The 20066-nt window shown below is 40.8% G+C and overlaps 1 protein-coding gene across 2 annotated transcripts in view; it reads left to right on the top strand.

Annotated features, from left to right (window-relative positions):
- The window catches only part of LRP2 (LDL receptor related protein 2), a 144755-nt gene that overhangs the window by 43253 nt on the left and 81436 nt on the right, over positions 1–20066 (top strand). For both annotated transcript variants that reach the window (XM_083625423.1, XM_083625422.1), the window contains exons 5-19: positions 777–887; positions 1001–1114; positions 1945–2061; positions 3055–3198; positions 3773–3892; positions 6548–6676; positions 7796–7965; positions 9213–9436; positions 10715–10921; positions 12874–13076; positions 14880–15020; positions 15711–15914; positions 16915–17107; positions 18738–18863; positions 19800–19930. In XM_083625423.1, coding sequence (XP_083481549.1) covers positions 777–887; positions 1001–1114; positions 1945–2061; positions 3055–3198; positions 3773–3892; positions 6548–6676; positions 7796–7965; positions 9213–9436; positions 10715–10921; positions 12874–13076; positions 14880–15020; positions 15711–15914; positions 16915–17107; positions 18738–18863; positions 19800–19930 — 2334 coding nt within the window. The remainder of the gene's footprint in view (positions 1–776; positions 888–1000; positions 1115–1944; positions 2062–3054; positions 3199–3772; positions 3893–6547; positions 6677–7795; positions 7966–9212; positions 9437–10714; positions 10922–12873; positions 13077–14879; positions 15021–15710; positions 15915–16914; positions 17108–18737; positions 18864–19799; positions 19931–20066) is intronic.

The following is a 20066-nucleotide window of genomic DNA, read 5'->3' on the forward strand; positions in this document are numbered from 1 at the left end:
AAACTCTTCCTAGGATTGTTCTGGGTAGGGCCAGCCCTACCATTAGGCAGAGTGAGGTGGTTGCCTCGGGCAGCTGATTTTGAGCATTGTGAAATTTTGCCGTTAGTTAGTTAGCAAATCACTACTTATTTAATGTATTGCTGTTCTATTTCTTCTGCCAGGGAGGAAGAGAAGTGCTTGGGTGATTTTCTGCCATAAGTGTTAGAATAACTTGACTGCCCTTGGATACCATACACCTTGACCTCAGTTGCCATTTGCTGCTCTGTCACAGACAGTGAAATGTCTTGGGTTGGTTTTGGTTCTGGGGAAGAAGTAAATAATGCCCAAGCGGACTTCATAGATTGCTTGCAGTCTTGGGAAAACTGGTGGATGATTCAAGAGCTCAGTGGCAAAGAAGGATGAAGATGGATGTTTCACAAAGCAACAATGAAAACAAAATTAAGTGACATAATGAACAGCCAGGAGGGGAATAGATGGCCCTTTAGATTAGGCATAGGCAACCTTTGGCCCTCCAGATGTTTTGGCCTACAACTCCCATGATCCCTAGCTAACAGGACCAGTGGTCAGGGATGATGGGAATTGTAGTCCAATACATCTGGAGGGCCGAAGGTTGCCTATGCCTGCTTTAGATGATGGACCACAACTCCCAAAGATCTCTGATCATAGGCCATGGTGATTGAGGCTGATGGAAGCTGGAGTCCATCTGCCACCGTTGCTGATGTATAGCCTAACTGCTTCCTCTGATGCATTAGAGTAAAGCATCTTTCCCCTTGCAGAGTACCCAACGTGTGATCAGCTATCGTGTTCCAATGGAGCATGCTTTAATGCAAGCCAACGCTGTGATGGCAATGTGGACTGCAGAGACGCCTCTGATGAAACCAACTGCAGTAAGTACTGCATATGCACACCATGGAGGATTCAACTGGTGTGCTTGATCATAATAACCAAAATGCTGGCATTTCTTTCTAGACCACGTTCATGTGTTTGCCATTCTTTTCAGCTCGTGGATGCTCCAATGCCCAGTTTCAGTGTGGAAATGGAGAATGTATCCCCCGAGCCTTTGTTTGTGACCACGATGATGATTGTGGAGACAGGAGCGATGAAAACTCTTGCAGTACGTCAGTTTTCACTTGGGCTTCTTTCACTACTTTACAGCTCAGAGATAGGGAACTTGCGGCTCGTCAGTTGCTGTTGGACCACAACTCCCATCATCCTTGATAACTGGCCATGCTGTATGGAGCTGATGGGAATTTGAGTTCAACAGCCACAGCTGGAGGGCCACAGCTTCCCCATACCTGACATTGAGGCTGAGCTTGAACTAAGCATGAAATGTACTGTTTAGAATATTGGACAGCGTACCTATGAGTTTTACCAGCAGTGGAGCAGGTTCACTCAAACCTGGACCATTTCAAACTGGTGTGTGTGTGCATGTACACTGAAGATTGATGCCCCGTGACTAAAATCCCTAGATGGGACATATCTCTGTCAACATAGCTAAGCTCAGTAACATGGGACAAAAATTCTTCCTCCTTGTTGCTTTACGGTAGGCTAGAAATACTGGGGATGTTCTCCACTATGTGCTCTTGGAGGTAGATTCTTTGAAGGAAGATTTGTTTGGGGGCTGGAATAGAAGGCACCTCTGCTTCTTTCCTAAAGACAGTCTTTCTCCTGCCTTTGTAATGTGTGGTTGTGGGTCCCCTCCTGGTCTGCTCTGCTCTACTGCTTTCATCCAGTTCAGCTGTCTGTGCTCCTGCTTGCAGGCCTGGTAGAAAAGAAAGAAGTTAAGAAGGCAGCAGAAGCATTGTGCACCAAACCTTGGTGGTCTGAGCTTGCTCCAGCAAGTTTTATTTCCATGTACATATGTCTAGAGTCCAGGGAGGTAGTGTGAAAAGTTTGGCATATGGGGAATTCTTTATTATTATTTTTTGCTGTTCTCTTCCTCAGCATATGCAACTTGTAAAGGGAATTTCTACACTTGCCCAAGCGGTCGCTGTATTCATCAGAGCTGGATATGTGATGGAGATGATGACTGTGAAGATAATGAAGATGAAATAGGATGCGGTAAGCAATGAAATAAACTGGCTTCAAAAGTAGTGACATTTGGAAATGTAACTTTCCTGCCCCTTCTGGGTGATGATTTATACGAATGCAGGTAGAAGATAACTTGCCATATTTTTGCACCCCCTTTTACATGTCCATTTTTTAAAGCAGTATGTAGCTTTTGTTACCAAGTTCAGTCCAGAACATTAGACTATGATGTATCAATCCTCAACTGCACTTTGGCACTCAAGACGTAATATCAGAGGTTTTGTTTAAACTCAGGGTGTGTTAGTGGGAAAATGTGGTAAGTGATGAAATCATAATATACACTTAAAGGACAAGATCCTTAAAAAAAAATATCTGCCACAAAACACATAATACATGCCAGAAAGGTCTAATTCCTAGTTAGAAAGATATGTAAGTGGAACACAAGACATATTTGTCAAAATGGTGTGACCATAGGCTGTCCTAAATGAGGCCCTATATGCCATCCCAGTTACTTATTCCTTGTTCAACCTGACAGATGTTTCTGAAATCAGTAAGAGTTCTACCATTACACACACATTCTCAGTCTTTTTAAAATTCAGCCTGTATTCTGCCATACTGTTTTCCCCCTTGCAGAAACAGAAGCCACTTCATCCATTTTAAGTTTCTGTTTCAACATACAATGTGTGATTATGAGCGATAACGATTTGCAAACATGGAATATCTTACAAGCAGGCATGTCAAGGAGCTGTGATTGGAGGCAGCCATTGCCTTGTGGGCAAACCAAGGTTCATTTCTGCTTAATGTGTGAATTGGTCTCTGGAAATAATAGAAAAGTTTGTGTTCTTAAGTACCATGAAGCTGAAAGAGAGCGGCAGAAAGAAGTAAAAGATTGGTTGATGGAGGCTTTTCTAGTTACGCTACAGCTCAGATAGCTAATGACAACCCCACCCCTCAAAATAACAAATGCTTCTTCAAACCTGAAATACTATTTGATATTGTGTAATGATTCTCTCTTCTGTTCCTTAGAGAGCGGGCATCGAGAATGCTACCCTGGTGAATGGGCCTGCCCTCTGTCAGGACAGTGTATTCCAATTGGCAAAGTCTGTGATGGGACTCCGGACTGCCCAGGCAGAGAAGATGAAACAAACATAACTGCAGGCAGACACTGCAGTGAGTAAATAGCACATGCAAAAGTGTGTGGAAGGATCAGTCTTGCCATCTAGGCAACTATGGTTCATCTCTGAGAACCTAGTATTGGAAAGAAGAAAAGGGAGCAAGACTTTGTTTAACTTGCATTCACAAAGTCTGGGACACCCTTTCTGATATTTTGCAATGCTTCTTCTACATAAAAGTTGGCTCAGTAATTTTAAGTATGATTTGTCTACAGAGATCAGTGGCAGTCCCCTAAGATGAATGCTTACCTGGAATCATCCAACACATAACTACTGGGGTGCAATTCCTAAGCTTGAATTGCACACTAGTAGTTATGTGTTTGACAGGGCCTGTGAACATAGCTGTTGGATGAGCTCATGGTGCAAAATGGCTGCATTTCCCAAGTGATGTCTTTGCATTGTGCACACATTGGCTTATAGTTAAGGTTCCCCATTTGTTCCCTGTTTGCTGAAACAGATATTGTGTGTGTGTTTGTGTGTGTGACAAAATACCTGTATGATTCAGTCTGCAGAACCAAGCTGCTCATACTGTGTCTTAAGGGCGATATTCAAAATGACTTTGTTTTTGGCAGACATATCTCGCTGTGCAGCGTTGAGCTGCCAGTACCGCTGTCACTCTTCCCCTTCTGGAGGAACATGCTATTGTCCTGCAGGATACATAATCAGCAGCAATGACAGCCGCACCTGCATTGGTAAGTGAAGAATGTTGAGATATTGATCGTCCATCTCTTAACTTCCTCCCCACAATTGTCATGGATGTTAAGAACTTTCAATCTTCTAAAGCTATTGTTACTACCCATTTTTTCTTTTGTTACGGTGACCCACGGGTTCAGATTTGCTTGATATTGTAACCCATTGATAGATTGCCTGATAGCAATCAGTTTCATGCATTTTAACTGCAAGTTTGCCTGTTTTATAACCATTACTTGACACATCTCAGCAAACTTTGCCTAACACCCCTATTAATGTGGAACCTGTTGAGATGTTTATAATGCTTTCCAAGTTATTCATAGTTTTGTTGATGGGAATGTAAGAACACCAATGACCATCTGATTGCAGGATATTTCTTCATAATCTATAGAAATGTTTTCCAAAAACATACAGGTACACAAGCTCTGTTAGATGCCGTGAAGCATGAATGGTTTTAATCATTTTATTCCCAATAAAGGCCATTTTGACAAGTATCAATGGGATGGTTGAGCTTGCATTTTGCCAAATAGTAGATCAATGCATTTTGGGTGGTGTGAATTTCTCTTGGATAGGGATGCTGTGTCAGTACATCAGTCTTTAACATCAGCAGTCAGGCGCGTTTCAGCCCTGTTTTTGGGTTTGTTTAAAACCTAAACAGCTTATCTTGTATTCCTTTGTAAGTTTTTTTAAAAAAACCTTTTTGTAAAGGCAATACTAGAGTTTTTACAGCTGAGTCCTCAATTTCTTAATACTACTGCTTGGCTCTCTTAAATAGGGCTATGTTTAAAACTTGCCATTGAGGTTTTCATACTTTTTTGTAAACTTGGGGAAGCGTTTCAGCCCTGCTCTTGAGTTTGTTTAAAATCATTTAAGGTTTATAATTTCTTTATTTCCTTCTGAGGAAACTGATTAGTTCAGTGAAACGAGTTTTGTAGCTGGCATCTCGTTAAGTCTTTGTTTAATTCTAGGTTAATTTTTTCCTTAAACTTTTTGATTTTTGTTATTTAACTCTATAGTCGATTACTTCTCGTTTCAGGGATTTTCACGGCATTTCATTTGTTTTGTGCTTTCCAATGTATGGCACAGCCCGTGCTTTTTTACTTGCTTTTTCCGATTGTTTTGTTACTCTTGTCTTCAGTTATATATATGGTGATGCCCCAGTGAATGCAGTGGGCTTTCTGCATGCGTGACAAAGCAGAGTATTGCAGCGTGTGATGCTTAAAGGTGTAAGTTAGAACAATAAGGTCATGTAATCCTCCCCATTACCTTTTGACCTAGTTCTCTTAAGGTGCATATTGACAGTACCACTTCAGACTATAGATGGCGGAAAGAGGGTTTCTCAGACAGCTGAATGTTCTTCCACCATTCAGAAAACTAGCTAGCAGAGAAGAAGGGGTTCAGTCCAGTCTTCTTCCTGTCAGCCTATTTTTTCTATGTGTGGATAATTTTGTTTGTTTGAAGGAGTATGCAAATTTGGGAGCTTCCCTTTCTAAAGTGGTACAAGCCCATCCTCCCTGAGGACTAGACCTTTGTCTCTTGGTTTGTTCTTCATTCTGCCTTACTCAGACAGCAAACGAAAAGCCATTCACCTGCAAAGTAATCCAATTTCAGTTGTCCTTACAGTTTTTGAGATGGAGGAGTTTAATCTTCTAATGCTGAAAGCCGAGTCCAAATTAGTGTCAATAATCTGATTCTTGCTTGCTCCTGTTATAAATGTTGTGAGATGAGAGAATAAGAGGCACGTCTGGCTTCAAGGTGATTTCTGAAATGTCAGAAGACAAAACTTAGATGATTTGCTTCATTGTTAAGATTCTAGTGCAGCTGAGAAACCCCTAATAAAAACACACAATTGTTTTTAAAAAATTGGTTAGACCTATCCCTTCTGCTAAAGCATGATTTTGTGAAGTCTCTCATAGTTACTGGCATTTAAGAAAGGTGGTTTTCACAAATCACAGAGCAAGTTAACTTGCCTCTGATTTAATTTAGAGTTGCTGTGAGTTTTTATCGTAAAATAAGTGGACCAAGTGCTCGGGATTGGTTTGAATAAGCATTTGAGCATATAAATTGATTTATCTAAATTCATCTCTTTTTCATTTTGATCAGGGTAGACTGAGCACTGAGGAGTTGTGATTGGCAGAAGGGCACCCAGTTTGTTTCATGGCTGGGCAGCAAAAGCCAGTGTTTGAACTTGAAACTTGAAACCAGGGTTCAAACCCAATATTCTACCTGTTGCATTACATGCTGCCTCATATAGTTACTGTGTGTCATCTTTATTAAATGGCAGCCCACATTTTAGCCAAGGCAGCGGTTTTCCAAAGATGGGCATCAGTCTGGGGTGAGTTTAAGGAGAATAGAAACTTAATGCAACCACATAGAGGAGCTGGGTGTTGTGGTTGCTGCTGCTGCTGCTGCTGTGTCCTGTGGACCCCTTACTCAAAATACTCTCAGAAGTCTTGGGTATTTTTAGAACCTAAGTTCCTGGAAAACATGGAAGAGGCATGCGTTTATAACATCTGAATCTGATGGGCATCTTTCTGTTAGTAAGCAAGCATCTGCATCTGTGTAAGATAGGACTCTTGCAAATAGGCAGAAAGAAAGTGATGAATTCTGTGAACAGAATGTGCTTGGCAATGTTAGCAACCTTGTCTGTGTCACAGACTTCGACGACTGCAAAACGTGGGGCATTTGTGACCAAGTGTGCGAAGACCGCGTTGGCCATCATCGGTGTCACTGTGCAGAAGGTTACGTCTTGGAGCATCACCGCCACTGCCGAGCCAATACCTCATGTAAGCCAGTAGCTCTGGGAGCTGATCTTTCTCCCTTGAGCGATGCTTTGAAAGTTAACATTATCTTGTCATCTCACAGGTGCTTGAAAGGAAAGCCGATTATACGCTTGTGATAAATGGAATGCCCTTGAGTGTAATGCAAAGATGCTTAAAGTTTTGCAAGGCCTCCCAGCACTTTGCTGTCACTGCCTGCACCATTTATTTACCTATTAGCCAGTTGTTGCTGGAAGACCAGGCAGCAAGTCCCCCCAGTATCCTTCACCAAGTAATGAAAACAAACACACCCCCCCCCCCCGCCTTGAAGGATTTCTAAGTGCCATTGATTTAGATGGGAGAGGTTTAAACAAGACCATAGCTCAGTGGCCGAACTTATGGTTTGCATGCAGAAGGTTCCACATTCCATTATTATATCTCCAGAAAGAAATTCCAGTCTGAGCTAGATGCACCAGTTGTATGTGGCAGCTTTCTTAAATGTGCATTTATCTCCACAACAGAAATCGGTGATGCTTAAAAGTGCTTTAAATTGGGCAGGTTTGCACACAATGCACATATTTTTAAAGTATGAAAGTCGTCAAAGAGAAACAAATAATTTTTGCCTGGCACTTTAAATATGTGTACTAGTTCATCTTCTCCCAGAGAATGAGACCCAGTTTACATGTTACACCAGTTATGTGACTTCTTCCACAATGTGTAACCATATGGGCACTTCTGTGATATAGTTAGATACCTGTATGAATTGGTGGTGGTGGGATTAGATCTCGGTTGTATATTGACCTAAGAAACAATAGAAAATGAAAAATGTTCGGAATAGGGCTATGATGCGAATTGCATGAATACCTGTTCATACAGCAGATAACTGTATAGACCATTATCCAGATAATCTTGGAATCATGACCCTCTGTTTCATGTGTAAATTGGGCCTTAATATTGGGGTTGCCATAGAGAACCAGATTCTAGAAAATGTATAGAATAGGTATGCCCATAAGGTAATATTTTATAGGCTGGTGGTACACACAGCTGTCACAGTTAGCTGTTGGTCATTACCCACTCTTTCTGTAGTTTTCTAGCTAATGCCCAACTGCACAAGAAATGGCACATTAATGCTATCTGTTCTTTCAGCTGGAGTTGCCTCAGTTATTTTTTCTAATGGCCGTGATTTGCTGGTTGGAGATGTTCATGGACGCAGTTTTCAGACTCTAGTCCGATCCCGGAACCGTGGAGTCGCCGTCGGTGTGGACTTTCATTTTCAGCTGCGTAGAGTATTTTGGACAGATACAGTGCAAGATAAGGTAGGTTGAAATGTCGAGCAAAATGGCATTTTTGGAGCAGAGGGATCCAAGAGCAGGATGTGTTGATAACTTTTCATTTCTCGGAACAGATGCAGGGCCCTCCTTTGTTTCCCAACAAAAACGAACTTTGAGATGGTTTTATGATAATGACCGCACTTGCAAGCTATGCTCTTACATGTGATTTATCAAACAAAGCACGCTATTATGCTATGGTACTATCTTGAGCAACTCTTAATATGATTGGAAATGGAGTCCAAAAACCTAATTAAGAGAAATAGTAGACATTCTTTCAAAACTGAGTGTATTTTTTCCTTTGCAATTTCTTGAAACTTGATCATTTAAAATGTGAAAGTACTGTGTTCTCTGAGGAGATAAAAATCAAATATTCCTCAAGTATATTACAGATAATTGAGCTCTAGGTAAGAAATATTGACAGTGTGTTGTGCTATGGGCCAATATTTTATTCCATTGCTTTTATGCATTGCTTATATTAAGTTCATGTAATCCAAAAGGTGTATTCAGCTTCAAATCCAAATGGTTCAAGAGTAATTACTTTTAAAAAATTGGGAATATGAGTTAAGAAGAACAAGTTGCTTTTTCTCTTGCCTTGCAAATGCCCTTAAAAATATTCTGCTGTCCAGTTACTAAAACAAACAAACAAACAAACAAACAAACAAACAAAAAACTATATTTGGGAGCAGAAAGGATTTGTCTCTCAGAATAAATTGGTTAGTAGTGATGTGGAGAACATTTGCCTTCATCTGTAGCCCTTTCCTCTGCATCCCCTAGATCAAGGGCTCCCAATCTGTGGTCCACAAACTTCACTCCGATGGTCCATGACATGTCTGTGCATTTGTGGTTGAAGATGGGAGATGGCACATCCATCACATTCAGTCTTCATATTGATTTTTAATTGTATTTTTCTTCTTTTATTTTTTATATCGTGTTGTATTTTATTCTGTTCTTGTATTGAATTCTATGGAATTCAAATTGCTTTACAATAAAATACAGTATATAAGAAATAAAAGAAACATACAGTGAAATACAGTGAAAACCACACAGCATCTAATACAGCACATTACAATTGTTACAACAGGCAGAAAAATAATTTAAGGGATCTGCCAGGACTCAACAAATTTCAAGTGGTCTGTGCAGACAAAAGTTTGATTGCTGATGCTAGACCTGTATTCAGAGTGGGCTCTAAATGTCCAAAGACCTCACCATTGTAATTCAAACTTTACTTTCAGGTTTTTTCAGTTGGCATTGATGGCTCAGAAATCCATGAAGTTTTAAATGTTTCAGTCGACACACCTGAAAACCTAGCTGTGGACTGGATTAACAACAAGCTCTATATAGTAGAAACCAGTGTCAACAGAATTGATATGGTAAATTTGGATGGAACTAATCGAGTAACTCTTATTGCTGAAAGCTTGGGAAACCCTAGAGGAATAGCTGTCGATCCTACTGTTGGGTAAGTTATAATGCTGAATTAAACAGAATCCCTTCTGTTTGTAAACTGTATAAAGTTTTTGAAATATCATGGACTGTTGAATAAATAGGAACGGATGATGGTATAGAGCTTTCAGCTCTGTGTTCTCTTCCTCTTGCAGAATTGCATTATTTTGCTTTACATTCCTTTGTTCACTGCTGAAACAACTGTGTTCCGGAGCAGCAGTACAAGAGTTGTGATAGGAACATTTTGCTGAATCCAAGAGAAGAGGAAGAAATATGGTGCAACTCACTGTGTTTATGTCTGTGGCAGGAGATGGCAGGCACCTTCTTAGTACAGTGGTACCTCTGGTTACGTACTTAATTCGTTCCGGAGATCCGTTCTTAACCTGAAACTGTTCTTAACCTGAGACACCACTTTAGCTAATGGGGCCTCCCACTGCTGCCGCGCCGCCGGAGCACGATTTCTGTTCTCATCCTGAAGCAAAGTTCTTAACCCGAGGTACTATTTCTGGGTTAGCGGAGTCTGTAACCTGAAGCGGATGTAACCCGAGGTACCACTGTACTTGCTGCAGAATCAGTGCCTGGGAAAGATAGGTGTGAACATAAAAATGGAGATAGTGATAATTAGTTATCTCTCACATCAACAAGCAGACCGTGCATTCAAAGAACATGGCTTCCCTGAAAGAATCATGGGGACCATAGTTTACCCTTCACAGAGATACAATTCCCACCGCTCATGAAAAAACTAGAGTTCCCAGGATTCTTTGGAGGAAGCCATGAACTTCACAGGTATGGTATGTATGTGACCTTACTTAGAAATGTCTTCTTACAAAGAGATTTAGTATAACTATACATATGTTGATGAGAAAGACAACTTAGTTGATATGTAGCTTGCTCAAGTTTAGAAGATATATCCATCTGACAGACGCATCCTTAAAGTTCTGTTGCTTTAGGCAATCTACATTAATCAACTGGTTGTAAGTAGATTGGGGCCTTGGTCTCTGTTTGCTGTAGTTTGCTGTATAAGATGCTGGGAATAGTCTTCTCATTGCAATGATTCTGCATGGGACAGAAGGCATTACTGGGGAGCTCCTCCATGCAGTTTGAGGGACTGATGTAGTAAGAATTTGCATTTCTTGGTGGCTGGTGTAACATATACACTGACCCTAGTTCCTCATGTGTCCTATCCTGGCCAGTGAGCAGAACGGCTGGTCTGGTGCCACAAGACTATTTCTAGTATTTTTCTGAAGACTGAGGGGCACTCAGTGGATTTTTCTTTTCTTCTTTCCTTTTATAGTTATTTATTTTTCTCAGACTGGGATAGTCTCTCTGGTGACCCTAAAGTGGAAAGAGCCTTCATGGATGGAACAAACCGCCTAGACTTGGTTAAAACAAAATTAGGCTGGCCTGCTGGGATAACTTTGGATATTGTGTCGAAGAGACTTTACTGGGTGGATAGCCGGTTTGATTACATCGAAACTGTAACTTACGATGGACTGCAGAGGTGGGAAGAAGTTTTAATCAATATGTTTGGTTGTTAATTTATTTGTACTATCTCTTGTCCAATGATAATCTTCCTAACAATTTATGAGAGTTGTGTGTTACGGATTTCCATTAAATCCACACAGGATTATAAAGCAGATGGATAAATATTTGAAACTATGTTATGAAACATCTGGGTTTTTTTAGATAGTCACCACTGTCCCTGGATCTGTGAACAGTAACAGGCCAGGGGTAGCTAACCTCAGATGTTCTTTGGCTGCAACTCCCATAATTCCTTACCATTAGCCATACTAGCTTGGTCTGATGAGAGCTGTGGTCAACCAACATCTGAAGGACTCTGCTGGCAACTCCTGGGCTAAATTATTAACAGAAAAGTGATAGGCTTTCCCTGTTGCATGCATTGATAGGAGAGAATAAGAATATTGTGTTGATTCTTAGTGTTTGTAGGAGTGCAGAAGGTTATTTCATCGCCCATGTCGATTTGCATATTCTTGGGTAGGGGAAGGGAATGGTTTGGGGGCTTCAAATGTTGATCCTGAGATGATCGGTAGGGGAGGGGCAGGGTATCCCTCCTGGAAACGTCAATCCCTAAATACTGTACACAACTCTGCACAACTCTGGATGCCAGGGAGTTGGCACCCACGCAGCGCCTTCCGTCCCATTTGCTCCTTTTGTTTACAGCGGAGAACTTAATTTTAAAGTCCTATCTTCGTTTTTCCTTGTAATCTGGACTTTTCAAGGTCATTTGTGAACCAAGAACGCAAATAGAATACTCTCCCCCACCTTTAAGATAAAAAAGCCTGTTACTTACTGCTGCCTGGAGCTTCAGATGTAACATTCCTTCCAGAGAGGAACAGTTGCTAGTTTATTAATATAAAAGTAAATGAGATGCTTCAGTATAAACAGCATACTCCTAAGATAACATTAAAAAAATGCACTTTTAAGCAAAAGTTTTGATTCGTTTGGATATTATACAGCAGCTGTTTTTCTGACGCATACAGTTAAAGCACACACCCAAATGCACATTTAAAGCACGCAGTCCCCCCCACCCCCGAATTCTGGGAACTGTAGTTTGGTAAGGATGCTGGGAGATTTAGCTCTGTGAGGGAAAAACTGCACTCTCCAGGATCCTCTGGGGGAAGTCACATACTTCAAATGTATGGCAGATGTGCTTTAAATGTTTGGTGTGAATCTGCCAATAGCCTTGCTTCATAATTAATGCCACAATCAATTCCAAAGTCCATTAAGGCTATCAATAGCTACTAGTCCTGATGGTTGTGCTCACTGTCATCAGATGTCAAGGAATAAACTAACTACAGTATCTGACTTTTAGAAGCCACATGAAGGCAGGCCTGTATTGGGAAATTTTTAATGGCTGATGTTTTACAATTTTTAAAAATATGTGCTGTAAGCCGCCCAGAGTGGCTGGGGAAACCCAGCCAGATGGGCGGGGTATAAATAATAAAATTATTATTATTATGAACAGTTGCTGAGAATTGTAGGCATACAATTGTGTGCCATTGTGTGCAGGTTCTGCTTGTGGGTTCCCCATAGTCTTCAGTTTCGACACTGTGAGAACAGGATGCCTTTAATCTGATCCAGTAAAGCAGTTAAATTGGTTTTATTGGTTTGAGCCCTTTAATTTCTTCCTTTTTTAAAAAAAAAAAGCTCATCTAGTTGACCACCCCCTTATAACCCTTCCTTGATGTCCTGTTCAGTCTTTTCAATTTTACATCATCCCAATATTTTTCTCCTCTATGATTTTTCTTCTTTGACCCTCAGTGTGCGTATTTGTTTATGATTCCGCAAGTCAGTTGTTAAATCCCTTGTGAAGCCACCTTAACCAGAGATGGAATGTAATATTGATCTTGCCTGACTATAAGTCTTCATTTCTATAAGTCTTCATTTTCAGATTTTGTTAATGAAAAATAATTCTTTCTGACTCACAAACAGGAGAACAATAGCTCACGGAGGCTCCTTGATTCCTCATCCTTACGGAATAAGCCTTTTTGAACACAATGTGTATTTTACTGACTGGACAAAGATGGCGGTGATGAAAGCTAATAAATTTGAGGATTCTAACCCACAAGTTATTTATCAGTCTTCCTTGCGTCCATACGGAGTGACAGTCTATCATGCTCTCAGGCAGCCCTATGGTAAGTCAAACGAGGGAGCCAAAGGGAAGTAGCCTCTTTAAAATGGCTGAAGGTGCGATTGGATGCCGTAGATTTGGCTATTAGTTGTGATAACTGTGTTGCACGAATGCTTGGCATGGGTGATGTTCATTCAGTGCCTTATTCCCTCGAAGCTTTCAAAGAATAAAATACAACCGAACAGATGTAAGGCATGTTTGGCTAAACTGCAGCCTTACCATCAACCATGCCATCTGTGACAGATAGGACTTGGAGGCCCTTGGGCTCCCCATCTCTGACGTAATGGAATCATTGCACTTGTAAGGGAAGAAGGATCCCAATGGATATGACAACAGCATGCAGAGCAAGGGATACTTCGTGCATCTAGCAGTTTGGGCTGCATGTGAGCTGTTCTCCTTGTTGGTTTGGTCGCATCCTTGATGTCGAAGGAAGCAGTACTGTCAGCTCTGACATCACTGCACACTTGAGGGACTGTGGTGGTAGATCTCCAGGAGACTTAATTTCAGGCATCCTGTCAGCTCTCACATCACAGCATAACAAAACAAAAAAATTTCCTTCCAGTAGCACCTTAGAGACCAACTAAGTTTGTTATTGGTATGAGCTTTCGTGTGCATGCACACTTCTTCAGATAGTGTGCATGCACACGAAAGCTCATACCAATAACAAACTTAGTTGGTCTCTAAGGTGCTCCTGGAAGGATTTTTTTTATTTTGTTTTGACTACCTACCTGTAACATCACAGCATAATTATTTATGGGTTGGCAGCTGGGATATTAATTATAAGCACCCTGTCCTATCTTCCAAGTGATAGGTGTTGTTAAAGCTGGCAGTGCTGATAATCTTTTGGGAAGGTCTGTGTATGGTATATCCCTTTACAAGAGGATTGCTAGGCCTCAGCCAGCCTCTGAAGTATATATTGGCATAGAGAGAGAGAGAGAGTGTGTGTATATGTGTATATATATGTGTATGTTATATATTTCTCGGATGAAAATCGGGACATCTTATTCTATAATAATAATCTGATTATTTATAGTCTGCCCATCTGACTGGGCGGCTTCCAACATATATAAAAACATAATAAAATATTAAACAATAAAAAACTTCCCTATACAGGGCTGGTTTCAGATGTCTTCTAAAGGTTGTATAAGTTACTTATCTCTATACCCTCCAACATTTCTCCAATGAAAAAAGGGACATCCAGGATCAAATCAGAAACTGGGGCAGCTTTTGTAAATCCGGTACTGTCCCTGGAAAATAGGGACACTTGGAGGGTCTGGTGTGTGTGTGTTAATTTTCTTTTCTTTTTTTAAGCATACTGTTCTAACTACTCTTAAAGGGGAGAGCGGCATTTCCTTATTAGCTGGAATGAATGAATGTGTTTCAGATGAATTAGGTGTGAGACAGCCTCTGATCCAAGAAGTTAAGCAATTCCAGTCCCATTGTTTTCAATAGGAGAGAGGAATGCTTTTAGCTTTCCCTTTTAAATCAATGGGACTTAAATGTACTTGATATGTAGAACAAAAGCTACTTTTGGAAAAAAAAATAAGCCAAAATCTGTGAGTCTGCAATATGCTGAGAATCGGTTCAGAAATGCTTAGACAGTTGGGAAATTTGAACAGATTTAACAGGAGTTGACCATGTAAAATGTGTTATAGGAGGCACTCAACACGAGTAGAGGAAAGCTGATATTTTGTCCCTAATGTTCTGCATGCACTTAGGTAAAAAGTACCAATGAAATTAAAAACATCATGAAAACCTAACATTTGATTTAGTTTGGTAAGGCTGTAACCATATTATTTTTTTCCAGTAAGAAACCCTTGTGGTAGCAATAATGGAGGGTGTGAGCAGATCTGTGTTCTCAGTCACAAAACAGATAATGATGGTCTTGGCTATCGTTGCAAATGCATGTTGGGCTTTGACTTGCATGCTGACGGACGACGTTGCATTGGTAAGGACTCATGCTGACTCTCTTAAGTAATGCTTCTATGGATGGCTGTATTGCTAGCTGGCTTTTCAGTTTCAGTGTGTGCAATCCTCACAGCTGCTGTGCACCATTATGTAGCAGAGTGCATGTGGGACTACTCGCATCTCCCCATAGGGGTGTTGTGCATGTTTCCTATGCTTGCCCAAAGTATTCCATGTGGTGGGAACTGTTGTGTTTCAAAGATAGTCCAATATCTGCAGCCCATCCCAGTTCCTTGGCTTGCATCCTGCATATACTTCTCATTTCAGAAATGATTTGGGCGTGTGATTGGGTTCTGTTGTGATCTAGAGCAGGCAAAGTTCCATTGCTGGGTTTAGTCCTTATTTTATTTATTTTATCACATTTATATTCCACCTTTCTTCCATCACAAATCTCACAACATAGGTTTTTTTGACAGTTTCTGATGGAGGCATTTCCCAACTGAAGGCCTGCTTAGTTGACAACATCATATGCCTTTAGATTGGGCACTTGTTTAAGTTTGTATGCATGCTTCATTGTAATTTTCTCTTCTCCACTTTTCATTTTTAATTGAATTCGTCTTTTCTGGTAGATGTTATGTTTTTAAAAGCATTCACTTCAGCTAACTATTATTTTAGGATCATTGGAGCCTTGAAGTAAGGAAGCTGATTTTTTGTGTGTTCTTTCCCCTTACAGCTGTGCAGCAGTTTCTGCTCTTCTCATCCCAGCTAGCTGTTCGTGGAATCCCATTCAATCTTTCCACCCAGGAAGATGTGATCATCCCTGTGACAGGGACCCCTTCCTATTTTGTTGGGATTGACTTCTACGCCCAGGAGGATACCATCTTCTATTCTGATACCATTAAGGACATAATTTATAAACAAAAAACAGATGGGACAGGTAAGATGCAAATCTCTCTGTTTTGACTTCCTCCTCTGCCTATCTTAGCATCTTGAACTGAGCAGGAAAAAATGGGTAATAATCGCTTTTGATTCCATTGATTCAGGCTACAAAGCAAAACTGCTGTTTTGAAAGAGCAAAAATAGCTCATCTCTATAGACTTATATAGAATAAAACTGCTGGCCCATATAGCCCCATACTGTCTGCATTGATTGGGAGCTGCTTTTCAAGGCTCTTAGGCAGGGGTCAGTAAACTTTTTCGTCAGGGGGCTGGTCCACTGTGGACCTTTTGAAAAATAATGAACGAATTCCTATGCCCCACAAATAACCCAGAGATGCATTTTAAACAGAAGGACACATTCTACGTATGTAAAAACACGCTGATTCCCGGACCGTCAACGGGCCAGATTTAGACGGCGATTGAGCTCTTAGGCATGGGTAGGCAAACTAAAGCCCAGCGGCCAGATCTGGCCCAATTGCTTTCTAAATCTAAAATATAGGCCTGAGATGTTAACAGGAAATTGAACCTGGGATCTTTTGCATACAGAGAATGTTTTCTACCACTGAGCTATAGATAAGGATTCCATAGAATTCCTATGGAAATGGGAGTGGAAGTTGCCATAATTTGCATGTTCAACCTATATCAGGAATGAAGCAGTATTCACTATCATTATTATTAGTCTGCAAATGCTATGCTGTAGTCTGCATGGGTTTTGATGTTGCCCTTCTGCTGGAATTAATTAATTAGGTTAGTTCTGGCCATAGCAAATAGGTTCTATAACATAGGTTTTAGTGGAAATCAAACTGTAGCAGAACGGAAGCAGTGTTGATTGCAATGAACACAGGATGCAATAGAAATCTGCTTACTTCCCCATCCACTGGCCATTCACTTTGGGGAAGTGGTTAAACAAATAGTTAACTATTTATCATATAACGCTTAAATAGAAAGTTCCCCATTCCCCTTTTGATAAATTTTATGTCCATTTTATATGAACACCAGGCAGGGAAATCCTTGTAGCCAACAGAGTGGAAGGAGTTGAAGACTTGGCTTTTGATTGGATCTCCAAGAATATCTACTGGACGGACCCTCCGTATAGGAGCATTAGTGTCATGAGATTGGCTGATAAATCGAGAAGAGCTATAGTTCAGAATCTGAATAACCCTCGTTCAATAGTGGTTCATCCTGTTATTGGGTAAGTCTCAGCACTCAGCTGTGTGTTCAGAAATATAACGAGGTAAAGCCCTTCTGCGATGCTGCTGTGTTAGAATGCAGGCAGTGCATCATGTGCTAGAATGCTCCTCTGTGTCAATAGTCCCCTGTCTGGAAAGCTTGAATGCTATAGAAACGATTTCTACTGTAACCTGTTTTTCCACATGCAGGATTGCTATTAAAAATGTGGGTATTCAACCATGCCGTTCCACCACCTCCATTCTGAAGTGATACCAGGTCCAGGAGGGCTGTACCACATGATATTTCTGAAACTGTAGATTGACTCCAACTTTTTTTTTAAACTGTTTGTGTGTGTTTTAAGGGCCATGTGGTTTTGTATTTCAAAAATACTTCTTGCTGTTTTCAGTCCAGGAGCCTCCTTTTCCCATCTCAGATATCTTCCCCTTGTTCAGGCATCCCTCCCTCTCCTCCTTGTTGTCCTGGCACCAGTTACAACATCCAGAGCAAAACGCAAGGTGGTACAAAATCAACACAAAAGGGGTATTCAGCAGAATTATCTATTAAAAAACCAAGAAGCGTTTGTTCTGTGCTCTTTCTTTGGATTGGAACAGAACTCACTGCAGCGTAAGAGTTCCTGTTATCTCCATGGTGTTATCTTTATAAATAACTCTCTTGGAGGAGTGTTAGAGCATGTCTTTCACTTACCTAGTCTCTGATACTCCATTCTGAGGGCCAAATCCCAGCCTGATGTTTTTGCTCTGTAGAGGAAAAAGAAGTTATTTCAGAATGCAAAGTCCATGCGGAGGTTATTATCGTGGTTATGTGTACTGCCTCTGATGATGGGGGCTCCCTCTCCTGGCACTTGGTTATGCAGCTGGAGTCAGTTCCCATTATCTCTGGGCGAGAGGCTAATTTAAACCTTCTGTGAATGTCTTGTAACTTTGATTATACTATGGAAAAATCTTCCTCCTATCTATTTCCTTATTTCCATATTGTTAACTGTTGACAGATCTGTAACAAGAAGCCATAATATTTTTATTTATTGCTGTTTATCTATAATGGATGGGGAGGGAATGCTCCAGTTCTTAGCAATATGGCTGGCACTTGCTTCTCTACTGAGTTAAACTTTTGTTTTGGTGAAAACTAGTCACCACTACTACTGTTACTATTATTATTTAGGGTCAAGTTATCCCTAGGTAATTTTCCGTGGATTTCCCCTTGCAGCACACTGCACTTCCCTCCCAAAATACCCCGCAGGGTCACAGTGCCCTTTGGAACATCATGGGAAATGGCACTGTGGGGGGCATAAGGGGAAAGAGGAATATATGAAAATTGCCTGCCAATCCCTTCCTCCAGTGTAGTGCCTCGTGAAATCCACTTAAGGGAAATCTGAATCCAATCCATTATTATCCTTTTATTTAGTGAGTGAGTGAGTGAGTGTTGAGTTGAGTTGAGTTCAGTTTGTTTTTAAATTTGTTTCCTCTATAAGCGATAGCAAGAACAAGTGTCAGAACATAGTAAGTACTATGTCTAAAAGACCGTTTTTAGTTTGGGGGTTGGGTTTTTATTGCACTGCAGGTGACAGGCCGGGGAGAAATATCAACATTTTGATGACTATTTCTAGTTTCAGTGCATTTTATTTTTATTTCCAGATACATATTTTGGACGGACTGGTTCCGGCCAGCTAAGATCATGAGAGCATGGAGTGATGGATCACATGCCTTACCAATTGTGAACACAACACTTGGCTGGCCTAACGGCTTAGCTATTGATTGGAGGTAAGAAATCAAATCAAAACAAGGATTTTTAAAAGCAGATATTCTACAACCAGTGGACATTGCAGAAATAATCTTTACACTACAGCAAATGCAGCATCAAAACGACCATTTCTTCCAGAATGCCGATAGTCAAGTCATTTTCTTGCAAACTACAGATGCTTTTAGTTTGTCACCAAAAGTTGAAATACTTTAGCTGGTAGGGAAGTAAGTTATGAAATGCCATTCCGAACAACAGATTTAAGTTTTCAATTACGGCTGGGCTGAAAGGGTGGGAGAGGGCACCTTAGCCAAAGCTTTGATCTTTAGTGATAGGCACTTTTTCCCCAGTGTTCTCCCTGCCTCAAGGTGTGCTTTGAAAGGAGATTGAAATGGTTCACACCTCCGAAGTGAGGGCATTGCTGAGCCAGAAAGCATTGCCCTCATACTGGATTGACTTATGCAAAGGATCCAACTCTGAATGGCTGTGTGGAATCATAATCATTTTATTATTGTTTTATTAAATTTGTACATCGCCCTTTATCTGATGTACAGTTCACAGTACATCAGGGCAGTTCACAGTATAAAAATCCAAAGTAAAAGCACAAGATACATAATATAAAACAAGAACAAAACAAACCCATATCCCCCCCCCAACACATTTAAAAGGACATTTGTTGTGTGGGCCCCAACTGACAGGGAAGGCTTCCCAGGAAGAAGCCTCATTTGAAAGGGGTGCAGCGAAAACAGTGAGGGGACTTGTGGAAGGCGGATTCTGGAACATTTCATCCTCCTCAAAATACTAATTTTGCTCCGGATGTTTATGGTGCAGAAACCTCCCTTGAGATGAATAGCAGTTAGATGGGAATTATTTACAGAGGACTATACCTTCCACCTGCATGTCTCCACAGGCAAACTACCTTTCTGTAAAAATTCAAATAAAACTCTCATTTCTTTCAGTTCTTTAAGGCTTTACTGGGTGGATGCCTTCTTTGATAAGATTGAACACAGTACCTTTGATGGGCTGGACAGAAAGACACTGGAACGAATTAATCAGATGACACATCCGTTCGGTCTCACTATCTTTGGAGGTCAGTATCTATGTTGAGTCCTCACAGCGGTCCTTCGTCTCTCACGGTATGAAAGCCTTTTGGAATATAGTAGGTTGCAATGCATTGAAATGCAGGTTTTCTTGCAAAAGGATTGTTTACAACAGGGGTGGGGAAC

The sequence above is a fragment of the Podarcis filfolensis genome (assembly GCF_964270895.1).
Source record: "Podarcis filfolensis genome assembly, chromosome: 1".
NCBI lineage: Eukaryota > Metazoa > Chordata > Lepidosauria > Squamata > Lacertidae > Podarcis > Podarcis filfolensis.